Source organism: Nycticebus coucang, chromosome 22 (assembly GCF_027406575.1).
Source record: "Nycticebus coucang isolate mNycCou1 chromosome 22, mNycCou1.pri, whole genome shotgun sequence".
Classification (NCBI taxonomy): Eukaryota; Metazoa; Chordata; class Mammalia; order Primates; family Lorisidae; genus Nycticebus; species Nycticebus coucang.
This window is the reverse complement of record NC_069801.1, coordinates 49,709,403-49,731,492: the sequence shown is the minus strand read 5'-3', so window position 1 is coordinate 49,731,492 and position 22,090 is coordinate 49,709,403. Positions and strand designations below refer to the sequence as shown.

Sequence of the window (22,090 nt, the reverse complement as noted above, 5' to 3'; positions counted from 1 at the left end):
CCGAGCAGCTGGGACCACAGGTGCCTGCCACAACTCCCGGCTATTTTTTGGTTGCAGTTTGGCCGGGGCCAGGTTTGAACCCGCCACCCTCGGCATATGGGGCCGGCGCCCTACCGACTGAGCCACAGGCGCAGAGTTTTACAAATCACTGCACAGTGAGTGGGGACTGCCTTCTCTTGCTGCCCTGTGAAGTAGCTCATGGAGACACAAGGCAACATCCAGCATCAACTGTCACACATCAGAGTCAGGCCATCTTCAATTCTCCAGCCCCACTCAAGTCACCAGATGACTGCAGCTACATAAATGACCCATATGAGACCTGCAGAAGAACTGCACAGCTCAGCTGAGCAGAGCTCAAATTGCTGATCCACAGATTCCTAACATTAAATAAATGGCTACTGTTTTAAGCCACTAATCTAATTAGTAGATAACTGATATATAATGGTATTTACAAGGATAAATGTGAAGATTAAATGAGATTATAAATGTAAATTCCTCACAAAGGTGCCTAGCATATAGTAGGTACTACCAAAATGTTAGTATTTTTAAAATGGAATTAGATTAAAATTGATTTGAATACCTTACCAAAAGACCAAGTACTTTGCTTTGTATTGCTGACTCTGAAAAAGTCTGTCAAAAGAACACATAAGTTACTTTATCATGAAGAACAGAACTTTACGAATAAACTCAATCCTGTCTTCCCACCTCTAAGACTTGCGTAAAGATTGTCAATCCATGATTTTCTACAAAGTGCTTGCAAGCAGCTGGAGACTCATCTGTAAGATTCCAAAGTGCTTTCAAAGCAAACAAGAGGGTGACATCATCTAAATTTTCAGTAGTCTTTTGTTTTACTATTGCTAGAAGCTCCTAAAAACAAAAGAAACAAGAAAGTTAGATGCCCTAGTAACTCATGCAATTCCAGTATAAGGAGTAATGTTAAAAACAGGTTTAGAATCAAAATGGGGTTTTAAGCCCATATTTTAGCACTTAGTAGCTTTGTGATCTGTTTTCTTTCTAAAAATAAATTATACCTATGTCTTATTCTTGAGCTCAAATGAGCCTATCTTGGCTTCCCAGAGTGCTAAGATCACAGGCCTTAGCTATGGCACCCAGATTGATAACTGAAATTATTTCTCTAGCCCTAACCACTCTCCTCTTAAGCTGTACTCCATATATCAAAACTGCCTTCTTGACAATTTAAGCATCTCAGTAACTACCACATTTAAGATAGATTTCGATCAGATATACTAATGAATAGAATAGGCCAGGCAGATAGCTCATCCCTGTAATCCTAGCACTCTGGGAGGCCAAGGTAGGTGGATTACTTGAGCTCAGGAGTTCTATGCTAGCCTGAGCAAGAGTGAGACTCCATCTTTACTAAAAATGGAAAAACTAGGCTCGGCGCCTATAGCTCAGGCATCTAGGGGGCCAGCCACATACACCGGAGCTGGCAGGTTCGAATCCAGCCTGGGCCAAAAAATAGCTGGGCATTGTGGCAGGCACCTGTAGTCCCAGCTACTTGGGAGGCTGAGGCAAGATAATTACTTGGGCCCGGGAGTTTAGGGTTCTGTGAGCTGTGACGCCACTGCACTCTACCCAGCACAACAGTTTGAGACTCTGTCTCCAAAAAAAGGAAAAACTAGCTAAGCATGATGGTGCACCCCTGTAGTTCCAGCCACTTGGGAAGCTGAGACAAGAGGATCACTTGACCCCAAGAGTTTGAAGTTGCTGTGAGTTATGATGCTGCCACAGCATTCTATCCAAGGTGAAAAAATGAGACTGTGTCTCAAAAAAAAAAAAAAAAAAAAGTCATAAATTAACCTAATGGCTAGATATTAAATATTCATAAAATTCCATTTACAACAGCAATGCAACAGGTAAAATCCTTGGAATGAAGGTAAGAAATACACAATATCAACATGAAGAAAACTTCCTCAGGCTTCTGGGGGACATGAAAGGCTTGAATAAATAGAATAACATATCCTTTTCTCAGGGAAAAATCAGTATCATGGGATATCAGTTTTTCTGCATTAATCTATAAATTTAACACATTCCCAACTAAAATGAGATTTTTTTTTTTCTTTAGAAACAGAGAAGCCAATCTGGTATCTACATAAAAAAACAGATAATATAGGGCTGGCGCCTGTGGCTCAAAGGAGTAGGGAGCCAGCCCCACATGTGGGAGGTGGCGGGTTCAAACCCAGCCCCAGCCCAAAACTGCAAAAAAAAAAAACAAAACAGATAATGAATGAAATTTGAGGACAGATCTTGAATATTAAAGCATTTATCAAGTTAGTAAGTAGACAGACCTAAAAATTAATGCAACAAAATAAAGACCAGAAATAGATGCAAATATATAGGGGAATTTAATAAAAGTGGCACTATAAGCCAAGTGAGGTGGCTCATGCCTATATAATACCAGCACTTTGGGAGGCTGAAGCAGGTGGATTGAGACCAACATGAGCCAAGAGTGAGACCCATCTCTACTAAAAATAGAAAAATTAGCCAGGTGGTGTGGCAGGCACCTATAGTCCCTGCTCCTAGGGAGGCTGAGGCAAAAGGATCATTTGAGCCCAGGAGTTTGAAGTTGCTGTGAGCCAGCACAGTGCTGTCTCAAAACAAACAAACAAAAAAAAAAGTACAGACGCAACTGCAAATAAATTGAGAAGAAACAATAAAAATGGACCCCTACAGCGAGGTGTGTGGCTCATCCCTACAATCCTAGCACAGTGGGAGGCCCAGGCTGGAGGATCACTTGATATCAGGAATTCTAGACAAGCCTGAACACAAGCAAGACCCCAGAAAAGTCAGCAAGGTGTGCTAATTGCAGGCCTGTAGTCTCAGCTACTTGCGAAGCTGAGGCATAAGGAACTCTTGAGCCTTGGAGCTGGAGATTGCAGTGAGATACAAGGACTGCTACTCCAGCCTGGGAGACAAAACAATAACACCTACACCTCAAAAAACCAAAACAAATAAAAAACTTACATTTTAAGTAAAAAAAATGTAAGTCACAGATGAAAAACATGAGAAACGTTCAGAAATACTTCATGAAGTAGGGAAATAGTTTACAAGTGTGCCACGGCAGAAAAAGAATAAATTCAACTGCATAAAAACAAAAAATTACCTTATGGCGAAACATGGCATAAATTAACTAAAAACAGAAAAAAACAAATGCAAACTGGGAGAAAATACATTTATCTAATAACATGGTCAAAGCCTCATTTCCTTAATGTATTAAAAAAATCCTATAAATTAGGGAAAAAGCCAAATAGCCAAAAGAAAATACATAAAAGGCCATAGGTAGTTTACAAGAAATATAAATGACTGCCTTTTTTTTTTTTTTTTTGTAGAGACAGAGTCTCACTGTACCGCCCTCGGGTAGAGTGCCGTGGCGTCACACGGCTCACAGCAACCTCTAACTCTTGGGCTTACGCGATTCTCTTGCCTCAGCCTCCCAAGCAGCTGGGACTACAGGCGCCCGCCACAACGCCCGGCTATTTTTTGGTTGCAGTTTGGCAGGGGCTGGGTTTGAACCCGCCACCCTCAGCATATGGGGCTGGCGCCCCTACTCACTGAGCCACAGGCGCCGCCCATAAATGACTCTATTAAAAATAAATAAATAAATAAATAAATAAATAAAACAGAAAAAGGCCAGGTGTGGTAATCCTAATACTCTGGGAGGCTGAGGCCAGTGGACTGTCCTGAGCTCACAGGTTTGAGACCATCCTGAGCAAGAGCAAGATCCCTGTCTCCAAAAAAATAGCTGGGCATTGTCGCAGGCACCTATAGTCCCAGGTACTTGGGAGACTGAGGCAAGAGAATTATTTGAGCCCAAGAGTTTGAGGTTGCTGTGAGCTGTGAAGCCATAGCACTCTACCAAGGGAGACAAAAGTAATACTCTGTCTGAAAATGAAAGAAAAGAAAAAAAAAGGGGGGGAGGGGAGAGAATGGGAAAGAAGGCTCAAACATCAACTAAAATAAGTACAAAATGAAACTATGTACATTTTTTAATGACCAATGTTAGCCATTTTATTAATAGTTAACTACTTAATTTTTTTAAATAATTAACTATTTATTAATAATACTAATTTATTAACACTTGTGACATAAGTATGTTAGAGACTAGAGGATATAATCTGTAGAAAGCTATGTAAGAGAGCTAAATTCTTATTTACCAAAGCAACAAAATTAGTTGAGAACACCTAATCAGGCTCAGCGCCTATAGCACAGTGTTTACGGCGCCAGCCACATACACTGAGGGTAGCAGGTTCGAACCCTGCCCAGGCCAGCTAAACAACCGCAACAAATAAATAGCCGGGCGTTGTGGCGCGCGCCTATAGTCCCAGCTACTCGGGAGGCTGAGGCAAGAGAATCACTTAAGCCCAGGAGTTGGAGGTTGCTGTGAGCTGTGTGAGGCCACGGCACTCTACCGAGGGCCATAGGGTGAGACTCTGTCTCTACAAAAAAAAAAAAAAAAGAATCACTTAAGCCCAAGAATTTGAGGTTGCTCTGAGCTGTGACACCAAGGCACTCTACTGAGGGCCATAAAGTGAGACTCTGTCTCTACAAAAAAAAAAAAAAGAGAACACCTAATCAAGAAACTATAGTGTAAGCATTTTATTTAGAAATACGAAAATCAATTCTGAAACTAAAAGAAAGGGAAGAGAAGGGAAGGAGAGGAAAGGGAAAGGGAAAATTAGCCAGGTGTTGTGCAAGAGCCTGTAGTCCCAGCCACTCAGGAGGCTGAGGCACGAGGATCGCTTGAGCCCACGAGTCTGAGTTTGAGGTGGCTGTGAGCTAGGCTGATGTCACGAGCCCTCTAGCCTGGATAACAGAGGGAGACTATCTCAGAAAAAGAAAAAAGAAATGGAAAAGAGTAGAAAGTTTCTTATGTATGACATGTTTTATAGATTCCCATTTAGGTCTTTTAGAATGCTTTGATTTTTTTTTTTTTTTTTGTAGTTTTGGCTGGGGCCAGGTTTGAACCCACCACTCCTGGTATATGGGGTCGGCGCCCTACTCCTTGAGCCACAGGCGCTGCCCAGAATGCTTTGATTTTTTAAAAGAGTGGTCATAGGTTACTTTTTCTAAAAAGTGGTTATGAAAGTGACAATCAGGGAGAGCCCAATCTATAACAGATACTTTATGGGCTGTCGTTTCCCTGGGCAAAAAAATAAATAAATAAAAGTGACAATCAACCTACCTTAACTGCCACAAAGAGCTCTTCTTTAAGTTGTACGGTTTGCTCAGGTGAGAGCTAGAAGCAAACAGAAAACCTAATGTGAAATATGTGAGCTCTATAAAAACTAGGGAGACAGAAATCTTACCTTTGAGCAATCACATACCTGCAGGGCTAGAATAGAGGTGATGCTCACTGCCATTGTTTGCATCTTGGGGTTTTCACGCTTACAGAGCCATCTCATAACAAACTTGGCAGCATCAAACCTGAAAAAGCAGTATTTACTTTTCTCACAATTATACGAAATTTGTGAAAACTGTAAATGGAGGGGAGAAATCACTTAGCTTTCCCCATCTAATGCTATAATAAAAACAATCTTGGACTTCTAAAGTCTCGGCTATGAAAACCAAGAACATTTGCCACAGAGAGGAAAAGATCAGGAGAGCAACAGAAAAGTACACAGATAAGAAAGGATATGAGCAAAAATGGCCAGGCACAGTGGTTCACGCCTATAATCCTAGCACTCTGGGAAGCTGAGGCAGGTGGACTGCTTGAGTTTAGGAGCATGAGAGCAGCCTGAACGAGAGCCAGGCCCATCTCAACGAAAAACAGAAAAACTAGCTGGGCTTGTGGTAGTTGCCTATAGTTCCAGCTACCCAAGAGGCTAAGGGAAGAAGATCTTTTGAGGGCCAAGAGTTTGAGGTTGCTGTGAACTATGACACCACAGCACTCTACCCAGGGCAACAGAATGAGACTCTACCACCAAAAAAAGAATGTAAGAACAAAATGCATAAGATTTAAAGAAAGAAATCCAAGGAAAAAAAATATTTATCATTATGGGTCAGAAAAAGAAAGGAAGTTCTCGCAGAAGTAATTTGTAACCTGAATCGTAGACTGTGCTAAGATGCTATCGTACATGAATGACTTGGTTAGAAAGTGACTCACCCAACCACAAAACAGAGGCTTTGTTCACATCAGCTTTTGCTTCATTTTTCTGTCCTTTGCATTATCTACTCTGAATGCTCTTGTTTTTGCTTTTGCTTTTTACTGAGACAGGGCCTCACTCTGTGGCCCAGGCTGCAGTGCCATGCCATCATCATAACGCACTGTCGCCTCAAACACTGGGGCTCACGTGACACTTCTGCCTCACTCACCCTTCTAAGAAGTTGGACAATAGGCTGGAGCCACCACACCTGGCTAATTTTTCTTTCTTTTAGCTACAGGGCCTCACTCTTGCTCAGATTGGTCTGGAACATCTGACCTCAAGCAATCCTTCCCACTCAACCTCCCAGAAGTGCTAGGATTGCAGGTGTGAGCCACTGCACCCAGCCAACTGTCACATATATTTGTAAACTCACGAAATCTGGAAGATTACAAAGGCCTCAAGAGGAATACCTCTGGTATTTCTATGATGATGATGATAATTTTTTTTTTTTTTGCAGTTTTTGGCCGGGGCTGGGCTTGAACCCGCCACCTCTGGCATATGGGGCTGTTGCCCTATTCCTTTGAGCCACAGGCGCCGCTGATGATGATGATTTCTAAAAATTATTGTATAGGCTCGGCACCTATAGCACAGCAGTTATGCTGCCAGCCAATACACTGAGGAAGGTGGGTTTGAACCCGGCCTGGGCCAGCTAAACAACAATAACTGCAACAAAAATTAGCCGGGCATTGTGGCGGGCATCTGTAGTACCAGCTACCTGGGAGACTAAGGCAAGAGAATCGTTTAAGCCCAGTAGTTTGAGGATGCTGTGAGCTGTGACACCAGGGCATTCTACCAAGGGCAACATAGTGAGACTCTGTCTCAAAAAATAAAAAGAAAATTATTATTGTATAATGGAGGGGTTTCTGGCACACCTCCTGAGTAAAAGACTCAAATACAACTTAACCTTTTCCTAACAAATAAAAACAATGTAACTTAATCATATGTACCTCATTTTAATCTGAATAAAAATATATTTAATTTATTATTATTTTTGAGATAGAGTCTCACTATGTCACCCTTGATAGAGTGCTGTGGCTTCACAGCTCACAGCAACCTCCAACTCTTGGGCTTTAAGCAATTATCTTGCCTCAGCCTCCCAAATAGCTGGGATGACAGGGGACCACCACAACGCCCAGCTATTTTTTTGTTGCAATTGTCACTATTGCTTAGCTGGCCCGGGCCAAAAGTTTGAACCTGCCATTCCCAGGTATGTGGCTGCCACCATAACCACTGTGCTACAGGCGCTGAGCCAACAGCCTATTTTTCTTAAACTAGGCACAATGCCATATCTAATCTTCTTAAGAGTCACTATTTTACAAATGAAGAAACTTACAAGGAAAGATACTGGAAGGGCTAGACCTTCAGTACAAGTGTCTCTGGAGCCCATGTTCTTACCCACTGCCCTATATTATAAATCACTTTAGGGAACATTTGCAAGTACCTATCTAATCACCTCTTTGGGGAAGAGGTTTAATTGTACCTTTGCACCAGGTGTGGTGGTTCATGCCTATAATCCTAGCATCCTAGGAGGCTGAGGTGGAAGGATTGCTTGAGCCAAGCCTGTACAAAAGTGAGACTCTGTCACTATTGAAAATACAATACAACAGGTAGCTGGGTGTGGTTGCATGCCATGGCCTGTGGTCCCAGATATTTGGGAGGCTAAGGAAAGTAGATTGTTTGAGCCCAGGAGTTTGAGGTTGCTGTAAGCTAGCCTGAGGCCATGGCATTATAGCCCGGTTAACAGAGCAAGATTCTGTCCAAAAAAATAAATAGACGGGTAGGTAGATAGATATATACACATGTAAATCATGTACATACATACATAATTTTTAAAAAAATAGACTTCTCCCCAAACACCTTATCCCAGCCTTTATCAGGGCCATATGCTCAATAATCAAAAGCCAACAATGCTCAGAGTAACCTGGGCAACACCCCAATTACATGATCAAATTTTATACTTGCCTGTCAAATGGAACATCCACAAGAATCCTGGAATTGGTTAAGGAGAGAAGACAATTCTTCTGTAACTTTTAGAGATAAAGAAAAATAGTTTTGAAAAAATGTCATCCTCCATTCTAAGCAAAGGCTCTAAGAGGGGTCCTCAAACTTTTTAAACAGGGGGCCAGTTCACTGTCCCTCAGACCGTTGGCGGGCCGGACTATAGTTTTAAAAAAAAACTATGAACAAATTCCTATGCACACTGCACATATCTTATTTTGAAGTAAAAAAACAAAATGGGAACAAATACAATCACACCGCCTCATGTGGCCCACGGGCCATAGTTGCAGGACCCCTGCTAACTTCCCTTATTGAGAGCTCACCAAGTACCTGGCCCTCTCCAACTTTTTCATTCAATAGTATAACTAATGGTTGCTCTTCAGGAATGAAGACTGTGTTGAGCAGGAACTTTCAAGAAAAGATAAAAAACCCCATGATTGCATTAATGTACACAGCTATGATTTAATAAAAAAAAAAAAAGATTAAATAAAAAAAAGAGAAGATAAAAATACAAATTTTTTAAATGAAGAAAACCACCTTCCTAACTGTATTTTTAAAAATCAACTCCCATTTTAAGTACAGGTTTGAATGAGACTTGACAAATTCATTGACCTGTGCAAATCACCCCCTCAATCAAGAAAAAAAAAACATTTCAGCTCAGTGCCTATGGCTCAAGCGGCTAAGGCGCCAGCCACATACACCTGAACTGGCAGGTTCGAATCCAGCTTGGGCCCGCCAAACAATGATGGCCGCAACCAAAAAATAGCCAGGCCTTGTGGTGGGCGCCTATAGTCCCAGCTACTTGGGAGGCGGAGGCAGGAGAATCGCTTGAGCCCAGGAGTTGGAGGTTGCTGTGAGCCATGATGGCACAGCACTCTAGCCAGGGCAACAGCTTGAGGATCTGTCTCAAAAAAAAAAAAAAAAAAAAAAAATTTCTATCACGCCAAAGAACTCTACTATAACCCCCCTCCAGTGAAACCCAACCTTGCTAACCTCAGGCCCAGGAAATTACAGTCATTATAAAGATCAGTTTTTTTAAGGTCTCACATAAATAGATTCAAACAGTATCTGTTCTTTTATGTCTGACTTACTTTTTGCTCGGCGTATAATGTTTCTGAGATTCCTATCTGGTGGCACGTTATCAGTACTTCATCCCTTTTTGTGCCAAATAGTATTTCCTTATATGAATATATCACAATGTAACCAATTCACTCATTTTTAGTCCCTTAGATTGTTTCCAGTTTTATGGATATATGCTTTCATTTCTCTTTTGTAAATACCTCAGAGTGGAATGACTCTGTAGCATAGCATACAAAGTGTTTTACCCTCTTTTTTTTTTTTTTTTTTTTTTTTGAGATAGTCTTATTATATCGCCCTTGGTAGAGTGCTCTGGTGTCACAGCTCACAGCAATCTCCAACTCTTGGGCTTAAGTGATTCTCTTGCCTCAACCTCCCCAAGTAGCTGGCACTATAGCCGCCCGCCACAATGCCCAGCTATTTTTTTTTTTTTTTTTGGTTGTAATTGTTGTTTGGCAGGCCCGGGCTGGGTTCAAACCCGCCAGCTCCGGTGTATGTGGCTGGAGCCCTAACCGCTGAGCTACAGGCACCAAGACCAAAGTGTTTAACTTTTAAAGAAACTACCAAAACTGTTCAAATCTTTTGACCTTTTCAATTATTGGTTTGTCCAGTATTAACAAGATCTTCATATATTCTGAATAAAGTCCTTCATCATATATATAAAGTGAATATTTTATCTAGTCGGAGGCCTACCCTTTCATTTTGTTTATTTATTTTTTAGACAGAGCCTCAAGCTGTCGCCCTGGGTAGAGTGCCATAGCATCACAGCTCACAGCAACCTCCGACTCCTGGGCTCAAGCGAGTCCTCTGTCTCCGCCTCCCAAGTAGCTGGGACCACAGGCGCCCACCACAACACCTGGCTATTTTTTGGTTGCAGCCATCATTGTTGTTTGGTGGGCCCAGGCTGGATTCGAACCCGCCAGCTCAGGTGTATGTGGCTAGCACCTTAGCCACTTGAGCCCCAGGCACTGAGCCCCCTTTCATTTTCTTAATGTTTGTGTGCGAATGTGTAAGTATGTCAGAGAAAAGCTTTTCATTTAGATGAATTTTCTTTTTTTTTCTTCTTTTATACTGAGTCCTTTTTGTAATCATGGTAGCGTCCCTGCAAGATAAGTGTAAGATGAGGTATGCTTTTTTAATCCTAAGATTAAAAAGGTCATAAAATACTTTCTACATTTTCTATAAAATTTTTATTGTGTTAGCATTTACATTCATTCATTCCTTCATTCCAAGTCTTACTCTGTCACCCTAGGTAGGGTGCCATGGCATCATGGCTCACAGCAACCTCAAACTCTTAGGCTCAAGTGATCCTCATGCCTCAGCTTCCCAAGTAGCTGGGACTACAGATGTGCCACTACACCCAGCTAATTTTTCTATTTTTACTAGAGACAGGGTCTGGCTTTTGCTCAGGCTGGTCTCAAACTCTTGAGTTCAAGCTATCCACCTGCCTCAGCCTCCCAGAGTCCTAGGATTACAGATGTGAGCCACCATACCAGGCCTAGCATTTACGTCTATGATTTAGTCAAACTTCATTTTCATGTACTAGGTAAGATGAAGGTCAAGATTTTTAAGCCTAAAAGGATATACTGAAGTGTCAATAGATGTCATTCATTTGTGTATAACTCTTAATATGGATATATGCTTTCACTCTGCTATTACTGTTCCTGGGTAAGCAATTTATTAGAGATTTTCAAAATGTTAACATCACTGTTTATCCATAATTTCTATTCTTGCTATAACAAATTCAAACTTCTTATCTATTCTCTTTCTCTAAGGAGAGATAACCAGAAATAAATACCTATTTTTCTTATATTTGTCCTAAAGTTAAAAAAGTACAAACAAATATTCCATTCAAATTACCTGCTGGTAATGAGGGAAGTTTTTTAGAGCCTTGAAAAGCAGACAGGTGACCTCTGACAACAGACGAACAGGCATCCCCCTGGCCAGTCCTTGGCGTGTTAAGTTCAGAGCACAGGCACTGGCTGTGAACTGCACTGGCAAATCCAATGGGTGATTCCTCATTCCTACAGCCACAAGCTGAAGATGAACTTGTTTTTAGTGGCACATGACAACATTCGCATTCTTTATACTGTCTTGTGTATTTCGGTTGGCAAAAATGGTTGCCTGTTGGACAGTATCAGACTTTCCCTATTATCAGCATTTATTCTTTAGGACATCAAGGTATTGCAATAATACCTTCTAATCCAAACCCAGTCACTAATTAGTATATGACTCTAGGCAAGTCACTTCTCTTCTCTAGACCTCCATTTCCTCATCTATAAAATTAATTTCATAATCATCTATTGTGATAGGCATTGCAGTGGATACAAACATGATTCAGATTTACTCCTTAGAGCAAAGCCTTCTAAGAAAAATAGGGTATGTAAGCAAATAACTGTGAGGAATGTTAAAACATAAACGAGGCATAAATCAAGTCATTTCTGATCCATTTACTGAGGGAGTAATCACCTCTGCTAGATAATCGAAAAGCTTCATTCAGAGAAAACATCTTGCGAGGGTCTCAGATAGGATTAGACAGAAAGAGATAAAGATGGGGGGGAAATGGACAGGGTATTTTCAGGGAAGGGAGGTGTGATAAGGAAAACCACAAAGTGGGCAAAAGGATGAGAAGAATGCACAACAGTGGAGAAAAGTTCAAAAAGTGATAAAAAGTAGGTAAGTTAATTTAAAGCCAACCTGCAGAAGACCCAGAAGACAAATGTAAGCTAAGGCATTGTTCTAAGCTTAGACCCCACCAGCACTGACATTCAGCGACTTGTTTCCTCTACCAAATACATCACCTCAGAGATGAGAATCTAGGGATACTACATCAACCATGATTTTAAGAGACCATAGCCCATCAACTTTGACAGCTGCACCAACTTACGAAGCCTAGAAATAGACCTGATATACTTCTGCTATGAAAAATGATTGTTTTTGTAAATTGCTAAACCTGCTTTTTGGATTTCATAAGATTGCCATCATCTGCAATTTAAAAATCCAGAAACCAGTCTTGGTTCCTGTGGCTCAAGCAGCTAAGGCGCCAGCCACATACACCTGAGCTGGTAGGTTCGAATCCAGCCCAGTTCTGCTAAACAATGACGGCTGCAACCAAAAAATAGCCGGGCATTGTGGTGGGCACCTGTAGTCCCAGCTGCTCAGGAGGCTGAGGCAAGACTATCGCTTAAGCCCAGGAGTTGGAGGTTGCTGTGAGCTGTGTGAGGCCACGGCACTCTACCGAGGGCCATAAAGTGAGACTCTGTCTCTACAAAAAAAAAAAAAAAAAATCAAAAAAAAAAGAAATTTAATCCCCAAGTTGCAGAAACAGTCTTTTTTTTTTTTTTTTTTTTTTTTTGAGACAGTTTCAATTTGTCACCCTGGTAGAGTGCCATGAAGTAATATAGCTCACAGCAACCTCTAACTCTTGGGCACAAGTGATTCTCCTGCCTCAGCCTCCCAAGTAGCTGGGACTACAGGCAACTGATATAATGCCCAGCTATTTTTAGAGATGAGGTGTCACTCTTGCTCAGGCTGGTCTCAAACCCATGAGCTCAGGCAACCAGAGTGCTAGGGTTAGAGACAAAAACCACCATGACCGGCCACACCCATATTTTAAATTAACTGCCAAGTATTACAAATAACTACATGATAATCTTTCTTAAAATCCTTCACTTACATGTTTTACTTAATTCTAAATAATAATTTTCAAATAAACACACATAAAAGAAAAATAAAATAGCTGCAATTTTCTTTCCCAAACCACTTAATACTTTAAATTACACTTAAAATCATCCCTGCCTAAACAAAAGCTAAGTTTGCTTATCTTAGTAGTAGTAACCTCGTTCACTAAATACTTCAAATGGCAGATATGACAATCCTCATAAAATAATGATGAAAATGGGCGGCACCTGTGGCTCAGTGAGTAGGGCGCCGGCCCCATATGCCGAGGGTGGTGGGTTCAAACCCAGCCCCGGCCAAACTGCAACAAAAAAATAGCTGGGCGTTGTGGCGGGCGCCTGTAGTCCCAGCTACTCGGGAGGCTGAGGCAAGAGAATCGCGTAAGCCCAAGAGTTAGAGGTTGCTGTGAGCGGTGTGACGCCACGGCACTTTACCTGAGGGCAGTATAGTGAGACTCTGTCTCTACAAAAAAAATAAATAAATAAAAAAATAATGATGAAAATAAATTTTAATTTTTTTTTGGTTTATTTTTTTCCACACAGAGTCTCTTTCTATCACCAAGGGTAGAGTGCCTGTGGCATCATAGCTCTCCTCAACATCAAACTTTTGGGTTCGAGTGTTTCTCTTGTCTCAGCATCCTGAGTAGCTGTGACTACAGGCGCCCACCACAATGCTCAGCTAGTTTTTCTATTTTTAGTAGAGATAGGGTCTGGCTCTTGCTCAGGCTGGTCTCAACCCCCCGAGCTCAAGCGATCCACCACCTCTGCCTCCCAGAGTGCTGGGACCACCCGCCTGAGCCACTGTACCTGGCCAATTATTTTGATTTTGTTCTAGGCTTGTTCTTTTAGAAGACCAGATATTATAATCTTCAAGAGTAAACATGTAAGGGCAAAGGTGGTGCACATAGCTCAGTGAGTAGGGCACCAGCCACATGCACATAGGCGGGCAGGCTTGAACCCCCAGCCCAGGTCTGCTAGACAATGACAACTGCAAAAAAAAAAAAATAGCCAGGCCTTGTGGAGGACACCTGTAGTTCCAGCTACTTGAGAGATTGAGGCAAGACAATCGCTTAAGCCCAAGAGTTTGAGGTTGCTGTGAGCTGTGACACCACAGCACTCTACTGAGGGCAACATAAGACGACTCTGTCTGGGGGCGGGGGGGGAGGGCATGCAGAAGAGTAAACACATAGATGGGAAAAAAAATGAGCAAGAAACAACTTCTAGGGTAAAATGAATTTGTGTTAATAAATTAGTAGGTTCTGGGTAGCACCTGATGGCTCAAGAAATAGGGCACCAGCCCCATATACCGGAGGTGGTGGGTTCAAACCCAGCCCTGGCCAAAAACTACAACCCAAAAAAAAAAATTTTTAATGAATGAATGAATTAATTAGTAGGTTCTATTTTAGATAAAATCTTGTAGTATTTCTAGTATCCCCTTACTCATACCAAATTTTACAAATTATTTGATTCAAACTGATTCTATGTAAATCCAGATGCTCAAAGAGGACAATTTGGCAGCTAAGTTTAACAACATACTCTTTTCTCTTTATTCACGATATAGTAAGATATATTTAACTCATTTATTCAGGAGGTTTATTGAACATGGGTTTTTTTTTTTGGAGACAGAGCCTCAAGCTGTCGCCCTAGGTAGAGTGCTGTGGCATCACAGGTCACAGCAACCTCTAACTCCTGGGTTCAAGCGATTCTCTTGCCTCAGCCTCTCAAGTAGCTGGGATTACAGGTGCCCGCCACTGACGACCAGCTATTTTTTGGTTGCAGCTGTCCTTGTTGTTTGGCAGGCCCGGGCTGAATTTGAACCCGCCAGCTCAGGTATATGTGGCTGGTGCCTTAGCTGCTTGAGCCACAGGCGCCAAGCCTATTGAACATGTTTTAATAGAACCAAGTTAAGACGTAATAACAAAAACTGTCTTTCAGCATTTACCTTTAAAATAGCAGGCATGGTTACCTGCATTGAAAATGTCTCCGTGAACAGCCTATAGAGGGCCTCCTTCATAAAACATGATCTATTCCTGTATCGGCTCAGTGCTTCTGTAATCTGATTCATATTGGCTCCTCCAGCAACCTGAAAAACAAAGATGTTACCAACAGCTTTCACCTTTTTTTTTTTCTGAGACAGAGTCTCACTATGGTACCCTCGGTAGAGTGCTGGAGCTCACAGCAACCTCAAATTTATGGGCTTAAGCAATTCTCTTGCCTCAACCTTCCAAGTAGCTGGGACTACAGGCACCCACCATAACGCCCAGCTGTTTTTTCATTGCATTTGTTGTTGTTTAGCTGGCCTGGGTCAGGTTCGAATCCACCAACCTTGGTGTATGTGGCCAGCGTCCTACCCACTGAGCTACAGGTGCCACCCTCAGCATCCATCATTGAGCAGAGAATTTTGGGGGCTTCAAATGTTGGCAACAATAATAAGTAATGTTGAATTAAATGTTCTAGGTGCTTGACAACATTCCTCTCATTTAATCATAATTCTAACAGATAAAATTATTAACTTCATTTTTTTTTTTTTTTAGAGACAGAGTCTCACCTTATCACCCTCGGTAGAGTGCTATGGCATCACAGCTCACAGCAACCTCCAACTCCTGGGTTTAGGCAATTCTCTTACCTCAGCCTCCCAAGTAGCTGGGACTACAGGTGCCCGCCACCCAGCAATTTTTTTTGTTGCAGTTTGGCCGGGGCTGGGTCTGAACCCACCACCCTCGGTATATGGGGCCGGCGCCCTCCTCACTGAGCCACAGCGCCACCCAACTTCATTTTTTTTTTTTTTGTAGAGACAGAGTTTCACTGTACCGCCCTCGGTAGAGTGCCGTGGCGTGACACAGCTCACAGCAACCTCTAACTCTTGGGCTTACGCGATTCTCTTGCCTCAGCCTCCCAAGCAGCTGGGACTACAGGCGCCCGCCACAACGCCCGGCTATTTTTGGTTGCAGTTTCGCCGGGGCTGGGCTTGAACCCGCCACCCTCGGCATATGGGGCCAGCGCCCTACTCACTGAGCCACAGGCACTGCCCCCAACTTCATTTTTATATTATGGGTCCTGAGAAGTACACTGTGCAGCTCAATGTAACAAAGTGGTGGCATATGAATCAAAAACTATCTCCCTACAAATATATCACAATGAAGACCTTAAATGAATGATGTAACATGTAAATTTGTTTTGTTTTGAGATAGTGTCTCACTCTGTCCTCCTGGATAGAGTGCCATGGGGCCATAGCTCACAGCAACCTCAAACTCTAGGGCTGAAGCAATCCTCTTGCCTCAGCCTCTGGAACAGCTGCAACTACAGGTGCCTACCATGATGCCCAGCAAAACATGTAATTTTTTAAACAACCAATAACAATAAACATGTATGTTTTCTAAATACTCATATAGGATAAATTAGACGAAAGAACAGGAAGAAGGCCACAAAATAAATGAAAAAGGAGTTACCTTTTTTTTTTTTTAGTAATATTAATTCTGCTGGCTTGGCACCTGTGGCTCAAGTGGCTAAGGCACCAGCCACATACACCTTAGCTGGCGGGTTTGAATCCAGCCCGGGCCTGCCAAACAATGACGGCTGCAACCAAAAAATAGCCAGGCGTTGTGGCAGGCGCTTATAGTCCCAGCTACTTGGGGGACAGAGGCAGGAGAATCGCTTGAGCCCAGGAATTGGAGGTTGCTATGAGCTGTGATGCCACGGCACTCTACCCAGGGGGTCAGCTTGAGGCTGTCTCAAAAAAAAAAAAAAGAAAAAGCCTTGAAGGCTACGTTAACCAGTTTAATGAAAACATTTCAAATTGTACATAAAACCAGCACATTGTACCCCATGATTACATTAATGTATGATTTCATTAAAAAAATTAATTCTTACTTGCTACTGATGAATACATTCTAAGAAATCTACATATAGACTTTGAATCTAAAGGATAATGGCAGCCTGGCAGCCCAGTGATTCTGAATCTCTCCTATTCCCCTCCTTCCAGTATGTCTTCTCTCCAAACAATAAAATCAACAAGGAATTTAAATAAAACTGGACGTGATCCACTTTTCAGCATTCCTGGGAAGTGATAGAAAAGGATAAAAAAAAGGGTGGCGCCTGTGGCTCAAATGGGTAGGGCGCTGGCCCCATATGCTGGAGGTGGTGGGTTCAAACCCAGCCCTGGCCAAAAACTGCAAAAAAAAAAAGGATAAAAAATAAGGGCAAGAGGTATTAATAGAATTAAGGATCCTGCAAAATGAAAATAACCTCTTCTCCACCCTACCATTACCAATATCATCATCTGTTAAAGAAATCTTATTTTACCAAACTGACAGGACAACACTTCTAAATTTAGGAACCCTGTCAATTAAATGTCAAGAAACATAAAGATTCGGCTCGGCGCCTGGGGCTCAAGTGGCTAAGGCGCCAGCCACATACACCTGAGCTGGCGGGGTCGAATCCAGCCTGGGCCTGCCAAACAACAATGACAACTACAACCAAAACATAGCCAGGCGTTGTGGCAGGGGCCTCTAGTCCCACCTACTTGGGAGGTGGAGGCAGGAGAATCACTTGAGCCCAGGAGTTAGAAGTTGCTGTGAGCTGGGATGCCATTGCACTCTACCCAGGGTGACAGCTGGAGGCTGTCTCAAAAAAAAAAAAGAAAGAAAAAGAAACAAAGATTCAAACCAATTCCATATAAAGCAATCATAAAAAAATCAGAAAATTCCTAACATAATTGATGCCATTTAAAAAAAAGAAATAAGAAAATGAAAATCTATGCATTTTATCTGAGAAAAATTCTTCCATAAATCAACAAAAATTAGGAAAATTATAAAGACCTTAAAACTGACTTAAATAGGGCAGCACCCACAGATCCATGAGTAGGGTGCCAGCCACATACACCAGAGCTGGAAGGTTCAAACCAGGCCCGGGCCTGCTAAAACAACAATGACAACTGCAACAACAAAAAAATAGCCAAGTGTTGTGGTGGGCCCCTGTAGTCCCAGCTACATGGAAGGCTGAGGCAAGAGAATCGCTTAAAGCCCAAGAGCTGGAGGTTGCTGTGAGTTGTAAAGTCACGGCACTCTACCGAGGGCAACAAAGTGAGACTATCTCAAAAAAAAAGTATGCATATAGCATGGCATCTGGCACAAAAGAGCTAATGTATAATTATCAATATCAAGTTGACTTAACGACATGGAGACTGGGACTACTTGTTAATGTTATATTCCCACAACCTACCACATTATAGGTGAACAATTGTGAATCATTAGATAAGCTAAGGATTTTTTCTGTCTTTGTAACTTCAATACCTAGTGCAAGTCTGGTGTACAGCAAAAGCTTAATGACGTTTTGAGTAAATGAAACAAAACTTATTATCAGGTAAGAACAAACCCTCAAGCCTTGTTCTGTAGTAAAGAAGTCAGAATAACCAGCATCTGTAGCCAATAGTCCCACAAATTGCATCGCAGGCCGTTGCCCTATAAACAGTTCTACAGCTCCATCAGTGATGCAATTGCCCCCAGAAATATCCAGTGATACAACATTAGGCAGGATATCCTTCTGCTGTAACAAATGAAAAGCTAGGTCTGATTTGAGTTGCCTGTGATCAGAAATATCCAGGTGAAGCAGACATTTAAGTTCTCTAATGACTGCAAGAATTTGTGGTTTGGACATGGTCAGGCATTTCAGATAATGCATTGTGAGAGACTTGAGTCGATCCTTACAGGTAAGCAATGCAGAGATGTCAGTGACCAGAGTGTTTGAGATATCCAAGCTTTCAAGTCTTGGTAAGTGAGAAACATTAGCCAGGTCTTCAGTATGAAAACAGACATTGAAAACACTTAAAATGCGAAGACCAGTGAGCTGACCAAAGGACAGCGGTCTTGAACCTTGGGGGACGCTTGTTGAGTCTAACAGGAGACACTGGAGATTTTGCTGGATCCAGTTATTGCTGCAGAGTCCGCTGATGATATCCGGGACTGGGAGGTCAGCACGTACTGCAGTAGCATCCAGTTCAATGAGTTTATGATGGCAGAAGGCTTTTATGAATGCAGCTGTAGAGATTTTAGCTTTTTGGATACTGACCAGCTTCAATTTCATTTGGTTGCCTTGGAAAATGCTTGCCGTTCTGTCAGTCAGCTTGCCTATAAGACAACCAGAACCAACTTATAATGATAACTTACTAGGGCTGGACATGGTGGCTCACCCTGAGCTCAGGAGACCAGCATGAGCCAGAGCGAAACCTTGTCTCTTAACAACAACAACAAAAGCTGGGACTTTGTGGCGGGCGCCTGTAGTCCCAGCTACTTGGGAGGCTGAGGCAAGAGAATCGCTTAAGCTCAAGAGTTTGAGGTTGCTGTGAGCTGTTAACGCCAGAGCACTCTGTGGAGGGCAACAAAATGAGACTCTGCCTCCCCCACAAAAAAGACAACAGATTGCATGCCTTTCCGGCATGCAATGTGGCAATGACAATAGTTGTAATAAAAATACTTACTAATAACACTTATGATACTTATAATAATAATGCCTGTACTTACTCCTTACTCTATGCCAGGCATTGTTATTCTTCCACTAAAACTATAAAAGAAACCATTGTTACTAGTACTATATAGCTGAGGAAAATGAAGCTTAAAGAGGCTAAGTAACTTCCCAAGATCAACATAGGAGGCAAAATCAGTCAAACCCGGTTTGACTCTACAGCTCAAAGTTTTTTATCCACAGTAACCTTGCCACAGAAACGAATAACAAAATAACATAGGTAAATAAGTACAGAATACACAATATGCAAAAAACACAACTAATGATTACTTCTAACTAAATTACTAGATGATCTTTAACAAGTCACTTAATTCTCTGGGCCTCATTTTCCTCATCTGTAAAATGAGAAGGTTGTATTAGATTTCATTAGCAAAGATTTACTAGGCATCTTCTGTATGTGAGATCCCATGTTAATAATGGCACACATAGGCTCGGCGCCTATGGCTCAAGCAGCTAAGGCACCAGTCACATACACCTGAGCTGGTGGGTTCTAATCCAGCCCGGGCCCGCCAAACAATGACGGCTGCAACCAAAAAACAGCAGGGCGTTGTGGCAGGCGCCTGTAGTCCCAGTTACTTGGGAGGCAGAGGCAGGAGAATCACTTGAGTCCAGGAGTTTGAGGTTGCAGTGAGCTATTATTGTGCCATTGCACTCCAACCTGAGCAAAAAAGCTCCGTCTGGGGCGGCACCTGTGGCTCAATGGGTAGGGTTCCGGCCCCATATACCCAGGGTAGGGGGTTCAAACCCATCCCCGGCCAAACTGCAACAACAACAAAAATAGCCAGGCGTTGTGGTGGGCGCCTGAAGTCCCAGCTACTCAGGAGGCTGAGGCAAGAGAATAGCCTAAGCCCAGGAGTTGGAGGTTGCTGTGAGCTGTGTGACCCTACGGCACTCTACCGAGGGCAATAAACTGAGACTCTGTCTCTAGAAAAAACAACAAAAAGCCCTGTCTAAAAATAAATAAATAAATAAAGTAAATTGTAGAGGAGCCTTATCATTACCTTGCCAAGTCAACACTCCAACAAATCGATCAGCTACTCCCTGAGGGAAACTCCAATGCTCCGGAAGGCACAGTGTTCCATCAGGTCTTTTAGAGCACAATTTATCCAGGTTAGCAACCAGGGAATTCAGGCAGATGTTGACCAAAGAGTAGGGAGATGCTTCCTCCTATCAAACAATCCCCAGACAAACTTAATAGATAGAATACAGCTGCAAAAATTCAACATAAAATTTACCATATCAGCTCAGTGCCTGTGGCTCAAGCGGCTAAGGTGCTAGCCACATACACCTGAGCTGGTGGTTTGAATCCAGCCCGGGCCCACCAAACAATGACGGCTGCAACCAAAAAATAGCTGGGCATTGTGGCAGACACCTATAGTCCCAGCTACTCGGGAGGCTGAGGCAGGAGAATCACTGGAGCCCAGGCTGTGAGCTGTGATGCTACAGCACTCTACTCAGGGCAACAGCTTGAGGCTGTCTCAAAAAAAAAAAAAAAAATTATCATCATGCCATACATGTCCTACTTGATGCGGATACCTGAAGATATGTCCTCTTTGGAAATAATTTATATGTAATGAAACCACTTACTTGGCTCAGCACCGGTAGCACAGTGGTTACAGTGCTAGCCATATACACTGAGGCTGGTGGGTTCAAACCCGACCTGGGCCAGATAAACAACAATGACAACTGCAACAAAAAATAGTCAGGCATTGTAGCAGGTGCCTGTAGTCCCAGCTACTTGGGAGTCTGAGGCAAGAGAACCACTTAAGCCCAAGAGTTTGAGGTTGCTGTGAGCTGTGACGCCACGGCATTCTACTGAGAGTGACAAAGTGAGGCTCTGTCTCAAAAAGAAAAAAAAAACACTTCCTTATTATGACAGTGTAAAAGTGATATGCATTCAGTAGAAACCATGAATTTTGACCTCTTCTTGTGCTAGTCATAAGCTGTATTTTTTCCCACTGTTTAAGAAATTTTTATTAAAGCAAAAATTTTATAATGCAAATTATGTTTCCTTGCTCAGTTATCAATTCTGTTACTTAGAACTGACATTCTGAGCTATTCCACAGTAAAGAATTACAAAATTAAAGAAAGGAATGCTGGGTGGCACCTGTGACTCAGTGAGTAGGGCGCTGGCCCCATATACCCAGGGTGTCGGGTTCTAACCCGGGCCCGGCCAAACTGTAACAAAAAATAGCCGGGCGTTGTGGCAGGCGCCTGTGGTCCCAGCTACTCAGGAGGCTGAGGGAAGAGAATAGCCTAAGCCCAGGAGTTGGTGGTTGCTGTGAGCTGTGATGCCGTAGCACTCTACTGAGGGCGACAAAGTGAGACTGTCTCTAAAAAAAAAAGGAATATTTTACATTTTTGTACTTTGCTGAAATTTTTTTTTCCATGAGTCTATAAAACAATGTTTTTACTATGTTTTAAGTATTTTTGTTTTTAAATCAATAGGTAATCTAGGAATAGAATTCTATTTATCTACTGGCATTTGCTTGATACGTAAGGTTCAAAGTTTCCTTTCCTTTTTTATTTACTTTATATTTTGCAACTTTTCCCATAATATTTAAGTTTTTTGATGTTTAGTTTTTTTTTTTGTTTGTTTTTGAGACAGAGTCTCACTTGGTCACCCTCTGTAAAGTGCCATAGTGTCTTAGCTCA

The 22,090-nt window shown here is 42.2% G+C and overlaps 1 protein-coding gene across 1 annotated transcript in view; it reads right to left on the bottom strand.

Moving 5' to 3' along the window:
* Positions 1–22,090, bottom strand: part of ZYG11A (zyg-11 family member A, cell cycle regulator) — a 53,048-nt gene that overhangs the window by 16,941 nt on the left and 14,017 nt on the right. Inside the window, exons 2-10 of the mRNA XM_053575560.1 lie at positions 20,437–20,602; positions 18,290–19,041; positions 14,859–14,999; positions 11,100–11,276; positions 8,127–8,191; positions 5,346–5,445; positions 5,204–5,257; positions 706–867; positions 586–630 (exon numbers count right to left, since the gene is read on the bottom strand). Of these exons, the coding sequence (XP_053431535.1) occupies positions 586–630; positions 706–867; positions 5,204–5,257; positions 5,346–5,445; positions 8,127–8,191; positions 11,100–11,276; positions 14,859–14,999; positions 18,290–19,041; positions 20,437–20,602 (1,662 nt within the window). The remainder of the gene's footprint in view (positions 1–585; positions 631–705; positions 868–5,203; positions 5,258–5,345; positions 5,446–8,126; positions 8,192–11,099; positions 11,277–14,858; positions 15,000–18,289; positions 19,042–20,436; positions 20,603–22,090) is intronic.